General features: G+C 36.1%; 1 gene segment (V, D, J or C); it reads left to right on the forward strand.

Moving 5' to 3' along the window:
- The first annotated feature begins 4,604 nt into the window (after nucleotides 1-4,604).
- LOC132646039 (immunoglobulin kappa variable 4-1-like) lies at nucleotides 4,605-7,202 on the forward strand. The segment is given in 3 exon segments: nucleotides 4,605-4,665; nucleotides 6,361-6,487; nucleotides 6,688-7,202. Coding segments are annotated over 2 exon segments (564 nt in total).
- The last annotated feature ends 4,645 nt before the right edge of the window (nucleotides 7,203-11,847 follow it).

The following is an 11,847-nucleotide window of genomic DNA, read 5'->3' on the forward strand; positions in this document are numbered from 1 at the left end:
ATCCTTCTGCATATGTGTCCAGTAAGATGAAGCAGTTCTTTGCATATTATAATATAAAGCACACTACTGGTATACCACACAATCCTACAGGACAGACAGCTGTAGAAAAACCTAATTGTACTTTAAAAAAAGATGCTTATTAAATAAAAAGGGAGAGTAAAGACCCCCAGGGATAGGCTGAATAATGCTTTGTTAACTTTGAGATTTCTTGATGTTGGTGGAAAAGGAACAATAGCAGCTGAGAGACACTGGGTTATAAAGAAAAATGTAGAAATAGAACAACCCATTTATTATAAGGTCATATGGACAGCAGAATGTAAACCTGCAATTCTTTTGAAATGGTAATATGGTCATGCTTATGTATCTACAGGGAACAAAAAAAAAAAAAAAAAAAACTATAGTGATCAACCAAACTTTTAAAGATTAGATTTGACCAGGAAAGGCCTCCTACTACCTAATACTTGAATATTTTAATATTGTAAATGAATCTTGTTGGCTTCTTGGTCCTCATGATGCAAAAATGTACCTATAATATTATTTTTTAAAGTTTGTTTATTCCAAAGCAAAAGACCAGATAACAATGAAGGTTAAATGAGTAGCCCAGGTGATTTCAGACTCATAGACTCCCTCAGTTACTGTTGCCTCAAGAATCAACACCCAGGTCAAAAGGGCTAGCTGAAGTGATCAATACCACAGGGGCTGGACAGAAAACAGGTAGACTAGACAGAACACTCAGAGACTGAACAAAAAACAGAGACTGGAAAGAGAAAGATACAGCTTGCTTTTTTAGCAATTGGCCAATGTCCAAAGGTTTTAAGGGTATCCAAATAGATGTTTCTACCCAGACAACAAAAAATAATATTAAGAAGATGACGCCTCAATTCCCAAGAGGTAGGGTGGGGTGGTGTTGGTTCTTTGGTCAGTTATGGATTGATGTTGGCAAGGGGGGAAAAAAGTTAAGGTTAAAACCAGGAATCTCTTTCTTTTTCACCTCTGTCATTCTTTTCTTTTATCTTTCTTTCTTAGCCAATATTAAGGGAAAAGTAAGAGGTGCAGGGATATAGGATTACAGGTTAAAAAGTAGATTATTAAATTTTCTACTCTAAAAGATTATGTATTGGTATGGATTGTTGTATATTCATAGAAATTTAAGGTCATTTCGTCCAACTTTTGTTTATTGTATTGTACGTATACAGCTCATTTGAAAATGTGTAGATTAAAACTCTAATCTTATGAAAACTATTGCAAACTATTCAGGATAATTAGAAATGCAAATTAGTAGTTAGCAACCTATACATGATCATACTTGTAGTCTTATTAGATACCACTTTAGTTAATTACAGAAATAAGCTTTATTTAGTCTCTTGTATACATTTTCAAGTTTCAATACATAGTACAGAGCTAGACACAAACAACGTTGCTTAATATCTATCTATCTAGCTATGATTATGCACTATATGTTGGTAGATGAATAGGTGGTCTTCAAACAATTTATACAATATGTCATTTAAAAGATATTTTAATAATAAAGGGATTTTTCTGACAGAGAGACATACCTGCTCTTGGAAGCACCTCTATTCTACTTCAAAGAAAATAATGGGCATGAAAAATAATAAATGTGGCAAGATCACCACTAGAGAAAAAAAAATTGTCCTTCACCTGCTGATAGCATGCTGTCTGAGCAAACTGTGAACAGCAAGGCACTGGAAAATTGACTGTCCAATTTTGCAATGACTAAGTGGTCAGTACCTCAAAATTCCTGATTTACAGAAAAGCCTGTCAGATATTCTGTACCAGTAGGCTGAAGATTGGAAACCCCAGCAACACCTAGGAACCTCTGGGGACTCTCCAGGAAGTCAACTGTCTCTGTCTTTTCTATAGTGCTAGTAGCTGTTTGTTCCATGCTTCCTATATGGTTAGGTATCACTTTTTTCCTTCTCATGTTTCTGATGTGGTTAAAGACTAGATAGTCATATTTTTACTACAATTAAGCTTAAGGTATAGATAAATGTTGTAGGTTGATGGTTGACAAATACAAATGGACTGGATATTGTAAATGTAATTCTTACCTGATAATTCTCGCAATTCTTATTGTATACAGTTTATTAGTGTTAGAGAAAAAAAGTGTTTCTGATGCAGTTAAAGACTAGATAGTCATAGTTTTACTACAATGAAGTTTAAGGTATAGATAAATGTTTTAGGTTGATAGATATAAGAAAGTGGATTAGGTACAGAACTTAGGACTCACCAGGATATGATAGATAGTGGAATATTTTTTTCCATGATTGCCAAATACAAATGGACTGGACATTTTAAATGTAATTCTTACCTGATAATTCTCTCAATTCTTATTGTATACAGTTTATTAGTGTTAGAGAAAAAAAGACATTTTTGTTTAAAAAGGAAAGGAAGAAGCGTTGTGGATGTTTTGGTTTATGATATGTAAACATGTTTTTGTTAATATCCCAAGTTGGAGAGGGTTTAGTTTGTCCACATATGTTAAGTGTCTAACTGCAGAGCATGGACTTTCCCAGATGGAATTAGTTGAATTCTGAGGACTTTGAGGGATATGAATATGGCAGCCAAGAGGAAGAATTAGCAGCTGCTTAGAAAAGTATGGTTGCTACCGGTTCTTCCTGATGCATCTGCTGTTTGCTGATTTGCTGGTTACCTGGACTCCTGGATTTCTTTACTACTGATATTGGTATTGTCCCCCCCCCAAAAAAAAAAAACTACTCTATAACCCTACCCATCAAGAAGTAACAGAGAGTACTCTGGCCCCTGTTCCTATTCCCCTTCTTTTACTCTCACCCATTATTGAGGCATTGGAAGGTCAGTAGGAGTATTTAATAACCCTAAATAAAGTAGATTTGTTAAAAACTCAAAACTGCGCACATACTTGAACACAAAGCAAGTCTCAACACACATAAGGAAATGGAAATAACTCCTTATATTCTATTAGAACTCTAGGGACCGAATCTGGACATAATCAACAAAAAGCTTCCAAACTCAAGGAAACTGAACAGTTTTTCACAGAATGAAAACTAGCAAAGACTTAAATAAGTAGAGAAAGGAAAGGCTTTCTGTAATTCAAAATAAAGGAATATATACCATCCCCTAATATATAGGATACAATGAAAGCAGTGCTAAGATTAAAGTTCATAGCACTAAATGCTGACATTAAAAAGTTTGAGAGATTTCACATTAGCAATTTACAGTACACCTGAAAACTGTAGAAGCCAAACAAATAATTACACTCAAGAAGACTAGATTGCAAGACACAATCAAAAGTGGGGCTTGAATCAATAAAATAGAAATAAAGAACAATTCAAAAATCAATAAAATAAATTGTGTGTTTTTTGAGAAAATCAGCAAGATAGACAAACCCATATCCACACACACACACACACACACACACACACACACACACACACAAAACAGGAAGAGAATATCCAAATAAATAAAAGTAGAAATAAAAATTAGAATATAATAAAAGACACCAAAGAATTTTGGAGAATCAAAAGAATATATTTTTAAAAACAGTACTCCAATGAACTGGAAAATCTAAGAGAAAATGGTAATTTTCTTGATATGTACCACTTACCAATGGTAAATCAAGATAAAATAAACAATTTAAACAGAACATTAAACCCTAGAGAAGTAGAAACGTTGTTAAATTCTTTCTAAGTACAAAAAAGCCCAAGGCCAGAAGGCTTTAGAGCAGAATTCTCCAGACATTCAAAGAAATGCCCTCATCTGGCTTCTGCAGGCACCAGGTTCATGCATCGTGCACAGCCATGCATCTAGACAAAATAGTCATAGACACAAAAATGTTAAAAAGAAGACCCTCCCATCATCTCCATTTGTCTACCAGTGTGCCGTCCTCAGCTATTGAAGCTGATGGGTCAGTAAGGGTTTTTCTCTTTAGTACACTTAGGAACAGGTGTCAAAGAACACTCAGTTCTGACAGGTTGCTTTGAGGTCTCTAACCTTATCCTCTCCTACTGACTCAGAGAATCTGTGCAGGCTCTGCTGAGAAAAGCGATACCTGTGGGCTCTCGGCACGTAAACCAGGACAGATTTTGTTCATGGCTGTCACTCTGTATAAGGACCTTCTGTATCTTGAATGTAGGAATAAACTTCTATATCTTTGGTACCATGCTGCTGATTTTAACTAAGAATACTATGTCAATGTTTTATCTGAGTATTGGAAATCTTTGATGCCTACTATTTTCTTGTCACATATATTGGGTAGACATAGCCACTCATCCAGAATATAAAAAATTCTATGTGATGGAACAGAAAAGCTGAGTTCAGCCTTATACTCCTAAGGATAAAATGCATCTCAGACTGATATTCCCTGGTCCTCCATCCACAGTGGTGTCCATGGAAGAGGGTGCTGTGTCCCAGGAGCTGAAGGCTATCAGCTTCAGATTCCTGTTTAGAAGGGTGGAGGCATATTAATCAGTATCATATTCACCTAGTCCATTTATAATCAAATCCAACAAAATATAATGCACCAGGACATACTGTGGAAACTTGGTAAGTAACTAGGGAATGTTGGGTTCTTTATATTATACATAATATAACTTGAAATATTTTATCTCTTTAGACCTCATTCTCTCCCATTACATACTTTGAGAAGCCCATGGAGTGTTTGGATTTGTAAGTTCTCTGTCTCCATTTGTTCAATATGAAGGAGCAGTTTTTAACCTCACGAGAACAGAGTCTGAGTTCACTGCTGTTGTCACAAGGAAAAGTGTAAAGTTTTATGAAGATCAAAGACATGTGAGAACTTTTTAGACACTGAGAGGAGCAGAGCTTCTTGTCTGTCATATTCTTGACCTTGAGATTAGGAACTTCCTGTATCCACATATAGTCTACCTCTCTCTTATGATGTTGTGTTAGAGGTTAACAGAGGAGATCTGCATATGCTCATCAGAAATTATTTAACATTTTATATCTGAAAAGTAGATGTATAAAATTATCTATGTAACTCAAAATAGAAAACAATGCATACAGGATAAATGAATATTTATTTTTAAAAATATTTTCGGCTTAATTGTGAAACATTAACATAAGATAAATAAGTTGCTTTGTGTAAAGAATGCCATGAGCTGCCTTGTAACCAGGTGATTACTGATACACATTTTTGAAATATTGTCCCCATGTATAGATTAGATTGGCCTAGAAGTTGCTATGTATCCCAGGCTCGCCTCAAACTCATGAGTCTGCTTTTGTCTCTCCAGTTCTGGGAGTACAGAAGTGAATCTCACTCCTTCCAATATCATTTCATTTATTTATTTTTCTCTTATACTTTACACATGATTCGGGCTGTATAATTTACTTCTTATATATACTTTCAGAGTTCAGTATTATGATGTCTTTGCAGCTTCTATGATTTCTCTTGTCGCTATTGAATTTTTTATCCATAGCCAAAATTCTCTTTTTCACTGTATGGATAACAACTATCACTGCTGTAGTATTCTATTGGTCTTTAGAAAATCATCAAGTACATTAGGATGGCTTACTGTACTTCTGGAGAGACTTACCTGTGCACAATGTCAGAAGCCCATCCTAATCCAGTCTCAATGCTGCTAATTTCCAAATTACACTAGCATTTTTATTTCTTAAATAAAAACTCATGGCTGTATTGGTCTACAGCAATAACTTCATGAAAAATCTATTTTTTCCTCTTGCATTTCTAGAGATTTAAACCCCTCTTTCAATTTTCTGAAATTTTAGGGAGGAAAGTTATTAGTTTCTGCTAGGTTTTCAGTGCTTTGCGATTAAAGTTTCTCTGATCGCAGTCTTAAATTCATGTCCACTGGGATATCCACAGAGTGAATTCTGGGCTGCTCTTTGCCTCTTAGTTTCTTGTTTATCTAGAAAGTACAGCCCAAATGTCTGAGGTCCTGTTCTCTGTCTTCAGTATAAAAGTGGCTTTGGAGATGAATAATACTGAACATATTTAGCCTCAATTTTCTTTTTTCCTTCATTTTTTTTTCTTCCATCTACCATTTCTTTCTTTTATGGCAGGCTTTCTTACTCTCTTTCATTGTGTGTGTGTGTGTTGTTTTTGAAAATAGCCTATCATTTTCCTAAGACTGTCAGGCTGAGATAGCTCTACTAATGTTTCTACAGAAGTCTTAGTGTAAATATGTCTTGGATTTTAACCCAGATTAACACATATCTGCTGTTAGGGCACATAGTACTTTTCTGGTTGACAGCACTAAGATCTTCTTTTTTAGTGATTGCTTATGCTTCCTGTAATAGTATTTTTTAATGTTGATTGACTCACAAACACTGCCCAGGCATTTGTTTATGTATTTGCTGACTGCTTTACATGGACCTCCCCAGCCAAGCCAACTTGCTGAGAATTTATAAACCAGCCTTTGCAGTGAGAACTGAACTGCTTCGGACAGCAGGGGGAGCAAGATGAAGTCACAGATCCAGGTCCTCCTATCCCTGCTGCTTTTGGTGTCTGGTGAGAAACTCAAAATATGATTATCTTTCCAGAGTCACTTCTGTGTAGATAAGAAATTTAGAAAATGCCAGTCTCTATAATTCTTACATCATAATATTCTGACAAAATGATAGTACAAATATATTAAAGGACTAATTTCAACTGTTTTACAATCTGTGTTTGTGTCTATATGCATGTTCATTGTGTGTTCCTGATTGCAGGTGCCTGTGCAGACATCGTGATGACTCAGTCGCCATCCTCCCTGGCTGTGTCAGCAGGAGAGAAAGTCTCCATCAGCTGCAGGTCCAGTCAGAGTCTTTTAGACAGCAAAGACCAAAAGAGCTACTTGTCCTGGTACCAGCAGAAACCAGGGCAATCCCCTAAACTGCTGATCTACTGGGCATTGACTCAGCACACTGGGGTCCCTGATAGCTTCATAGGCAGTGGATCTGGGACAGATTTCACTCTCACCATCAGCAGTATGCAGGCTGAAGACCTGGTAGTTTATTACTGTCAGAACGTTTATTGTACTCCTCACACAGTGCTTCAGCCTCCAACACAAACCTCCTTGAGAGTCTCACCAGCTGCCTGCACCACACACAGCCATGGCCATGCACACTTCCCATTATGCGTGATAGCAGGTGGGACTGAAAACATGATGAAAACTTTGCAGAGCTCCTTACAAAATCATGGGTTCAATGATTTTGATGACTTTTGGTATGAGAAACCTTCATAAGAAAATGCAAAAAAGAACTCAGTATTATATTTTTATTTCTCCTATAACACATTACTACAAACTCTGCTGATTGAAATTATCTTTTTACAGTGTTTTAGTTCTGATATCCCATATAATGATGATGATGGAAATTTTATTTCAATTTAGGGTCTCTAGGAAAGAGTATGTTTCTTGGTTTGTTTTTGTTTTCTTAAATTATAGAGTGGTTGTCTTCTTTCCTTTCTTCCTTTCTTCCTTCATTTGTGGTGACCCTATCTGCTGCTAATTATTTTATTTTCCATAAACTTTTAAATTTTTATTACATTTTAGTTAATTACCTTTGCTGCATGCATGTGAGCATGCATTAGTGTGTCTGAGTGTGCATATTTATAAGTGCACATATGACATGGCATGATTGTGGAGGTCAGAGGACAATTTAGATCTGACTCTTTTTCTGTGTTGTTTCTGGGGATGAAACTCAGGTCTGACCTCGGTCTTGGTGGAAAGTATCTTTTACATGAGTTATCATGCTGTCTGATAAAGTCTTTTATGGGTGTTATTTCATTGAATACAATTTTCATGAACACCGTGTCTTTACAATGTATCATGTATTTTGAACATATGCCCTTCATTTTGCTTTCCCTTTCTTGCTATTTCTTCTTTCCTGTCAGGAGTCATTCAGGATAAGGGATTCAGGGGACTTCTGGGATTTCTGGAAGGATCCTAGATTTAATTTTTTCCCTGAGATCTACACTAGAGGTAAATCTGAGGTGAAGATGGTGCCTCTATGTTTTCTTCCTCTAATTGACACCTTGTTTTGCTGTGCTGCTGCTACTCTATTTCTCTAAACTCTGGCATGGTTTGAAAGAGGCTTCAGTGACATCTTTCCCTGGGTATTTACCCTTCCTGGTTGAGGAGGATCGTATGAAGATATACTGCTGTTCAGATGGATTAATGATTTCATGATGCCTGATGAAGATTTTATACATTTCCTGTTTTGATTTAAACAAATGTTAGAATTTAAGAAGTTAGATAGTTGATAGAAAGTTCAATAATAGACTCTGTGTACCTCCAGATGCCAAGTCCATATATCTCACCAGGCCATTGGTAATTCATCTCCCTTAACATCAATGGACTCAACTATTTAATGAAAAGACAGAGAGTAACAAAATGGATATGTAAACAAGACCAAACAGTATGTTGCATACAAGAAACACACCTAAGTCACAAACTTAGATACTACGTGAGAGTAAAGGGGAGGAAGATGGTTTTCCAAATGAATGGACCCAAGAAGCAAGCAGGACTAGCCATGCTAATATCTTAGAAAATAGATTATCAACCAAAGTTAATCGAAAGAGATGGGAAAGAACACTTCATACTCATCAAAGGAAAACTTCACCAAGAAGACACCACAATACTGATCATCTATGCCCCCATACAAGACCACCCACATTTGTAAAAGAAACATTAATAAAACTGAAACCACATATACTTCCCCACACATTAAGAGTGGGAGACTTCAACACCCCACTCTCAAAAAAGGACAGGTCAACAAACAAAAATTAAACAAAGAAGAAATAACCCTAACAGAGGTCATGAATCAAATGGACCTAACAGACTTCTACAGAACCTTTCACCAAAACACAAAAGAATTTACCTTCTTCTCAGCACTCATGGAACCTTCTCCATAATAGACCATATAGTTGGTCACAAAACAAGTCTCAAAAGATAGAAAAAGACTGAAATAATCCCATGTATCCTATCTGACCACCATGGACTAAAGCTGGATCTCAACAACAACAGAAATAACAAAAAGCCTATACACACATGGGAACCAAACAACTTGTTACTGAATGAGAGCTGGGTCAGGGAAGAAATAAAGAAAGAAATTAAAGTCTTCCTAGAATTCAATGAAAATGAAAGCACTAAATACCCATAATTATGGGATATGATGAAAGCAGTGATAAAAGGAAAGTTCATAACACTAAGTGCCTTCAAGAAGAAACTAGAAACATCTCATACAAGCAACTTAATGGCTCACCTAAAAGGCCTAAAAAAAAAAAAAAAAGACCTAAGAGGAGTAGACAGCTGGACATAATCAAACTTAGGGCTGAAATCAATAAATGAATGAATTGAAGAAATAAAACAATGCAAAGAATAAATGAAAGCAAGATCTGGTTCTTTGAGAAAGTCAACAACATAAACAAACCGTTAGCCAAACTAACTAAAAGACAAAGAGACAATATCCAAATCAACAAAATCAGAAATGAAAAGGGGGACATAACAACAGACACTAAGGAAATCCAAACAACCATTAGGTCTTGTTTCAGAAGCCTATACACCACAAAATTGGAAAACCTAAATAAAATGGACAATTTTCTGGACTGATTCCACTTACCAAAGCTGAATCAAGATCAGGTAAATCAATTAAATAGTCCTATATCTCCAAAGGTAATAGAAGCAGTCATCCAAAGTCTCCCATCCAACAAAAGCCCAGGGCCAGATAGTTTTAGCACAGAATTCTACCAGACCTTCAAAGAAGAACTAATTCCAATTCTCTTCAAACTGTTCCACAAAATAGAAACAGAAGGAACACTACCAAACTCATTCTATGAAGCCACAGTCACCTTTGTACCTAAAACTCACAAAGACCCAACAAAGAAAGAGAATTTCAGGCCATTCTCCCTTATGAACATTGATGTAAAAATAGTCAACAAAATACTTGCAAACGGAATAAAAGAACACATCAAAGATATCCACTATGACCAAGGAGGCTTCATCCCAGGTATACAGGGGTGGTTCAATATATAGAAATCCATCAATGTGATCCACCATATTAAAAAACTTAAAAAAAAAACAAAAACATGATCATCTCCTTAGATGCTGAAAAAGCATTTGACATAATCCAACATCCATTCATGTTTAAAGTATTGGAGAGATCAGGGATAAAAAGCTACATATCTAAACACAGTAAAGGCAATGTAGAGCAAGCTTATAGCTAACATAAAACTAAACAGAAATTTAAATCAATCCCACTAAAATCAGGTAAAAGGCAAGGCTGCCCACTGTCTCCATAACTCTTCAACATAGTTTGTGAAATCCTAGCCAGAGCAATAAGGCAATTAAGGGAGATCACGGACATACAAACTGGAAAGGGAGAAGTCAAAGTATCACTATTTGCAGATGATATAATAGCATGCATGAGTGACCCTAAAAATTCTAGCAGAGAGCACTTACAGGTGATAAACAACTTAACCAAAGTGGCTGGATACAAAATTAACTCAAAAAAAAAATCAGTAGCCCTCCTGTATACAAAAGACAAAAGGGCTGAGAAAGAAATTAAGGAAACATCACCCTTCATAAATGCCACAAAGGACATAAAGTACCTTGGTTTGACACTAACAAAGAAAGTCAAAGTCTTTTATGAAAAAAAAAAAAAACAAAATTCCAGTGTCTGAAGAAAGAATAAGAAGAAGATATCAAAAATGGAAAGATCTCCCACGCTCATCGCTTTGCAGGATTAACATAGTAAAAATGGCCATTTTACCAAAAGTAATCTACAGATTCAATGCAATTTCCATCAAATTACCAACACAATTCTTTACAGACCTGGAAAGAAAAATTCTCAACTTCATATGAAATAACAAGAAACCCAGAATTGCTAAAACAATCCTCTATAATAAAAGATCTGGAGGTATCTCCATCCCTGATCTCAAGCTGTACTATAGAGCAACAATATTAAAAACTGCATGGTACTGGCATAGAAACGGACTGGTGGATCAATGGAAATGAATAGAAGACCCTGAAATAAACCCACATACTTATGGATATCTGATCTTTGACAAAGATGTCAAAACCATTCAATGGAAAAAAGATAGCATCTACAACAAATTTGGCTGATCTAACTGAATGTCTATTGTTGGTATAATGTTTTCTTTTAATGTATACACCTTACCCTTGTTCATCTAAATACTGATATGTCTTCCATCCCACCCCCAACTCTCTGGTTTCAATCCGGATATTGCATGGTGATACTCAATTCTAGGCATCCTGTCTCAACTCTTTTGTAAACAGGAACAAAATAAAGCAACTGGACACAATGTTGAGCAGGGAGGAGTCAGAAGACAGGAAAGGGGGGAGAGGCCAGAAGACTGCTGAGGAGTGGGAGGAGAAGGAGGAGAAGGGATGAGAGGAGAGCTAGGAGCAGAGCTGGAGGAGAGATCTTGGAGGACATGGAGCATGAACCAGACCTAAGATTTCACAAAAAGCAAGTATAATGTGGGAAATCTAAATGTTAGGAAACTGAGGGCTTGGAGGTTTAGGAGGGAGTAAATATTGCCCAGCATTGTGATCAAGGTTAACTAAAAACCCAGTCTCTGTGTGGTGATTTGGTTATACAGCTGTTTAAGATTAACAGCAAGCATTACTAGAAGATAAACCATTAATAAATATTAATAACTTCTTACAACAGTCTACATGTAGAAAATGCAAATAGATCCATACTTATCACACAGCACAAAACTAAAGTCCAAGTGGATAAAAGACCTCAATATAAAACCAGACACATTAAATCGGTTAGAAGAAAAAGTGAGGAAGAACCTGGAACTTATTGGCACAGGAGACAACTTCCTGAAAAGAACACCAACATCACAGATTCTAAGAGCAA

The sequence above is a fragment of the Meriones unguiculatus genome, chromosome 5, assembly GCF_030254825.1.
Source record: "Meriones unguiculatus strain TT.TT164.6M chromosome 5, Bangor_MerUng_6.1, whole genome shotgun sequence".
In the NCBI taxonomy this organism is placed as follows: domain Eukaryota; kingdom Metazoa; phylum Chordata; class Mammalia; order Rodentia; family Muridae; genus Meriones; species Meriones unguiculatus.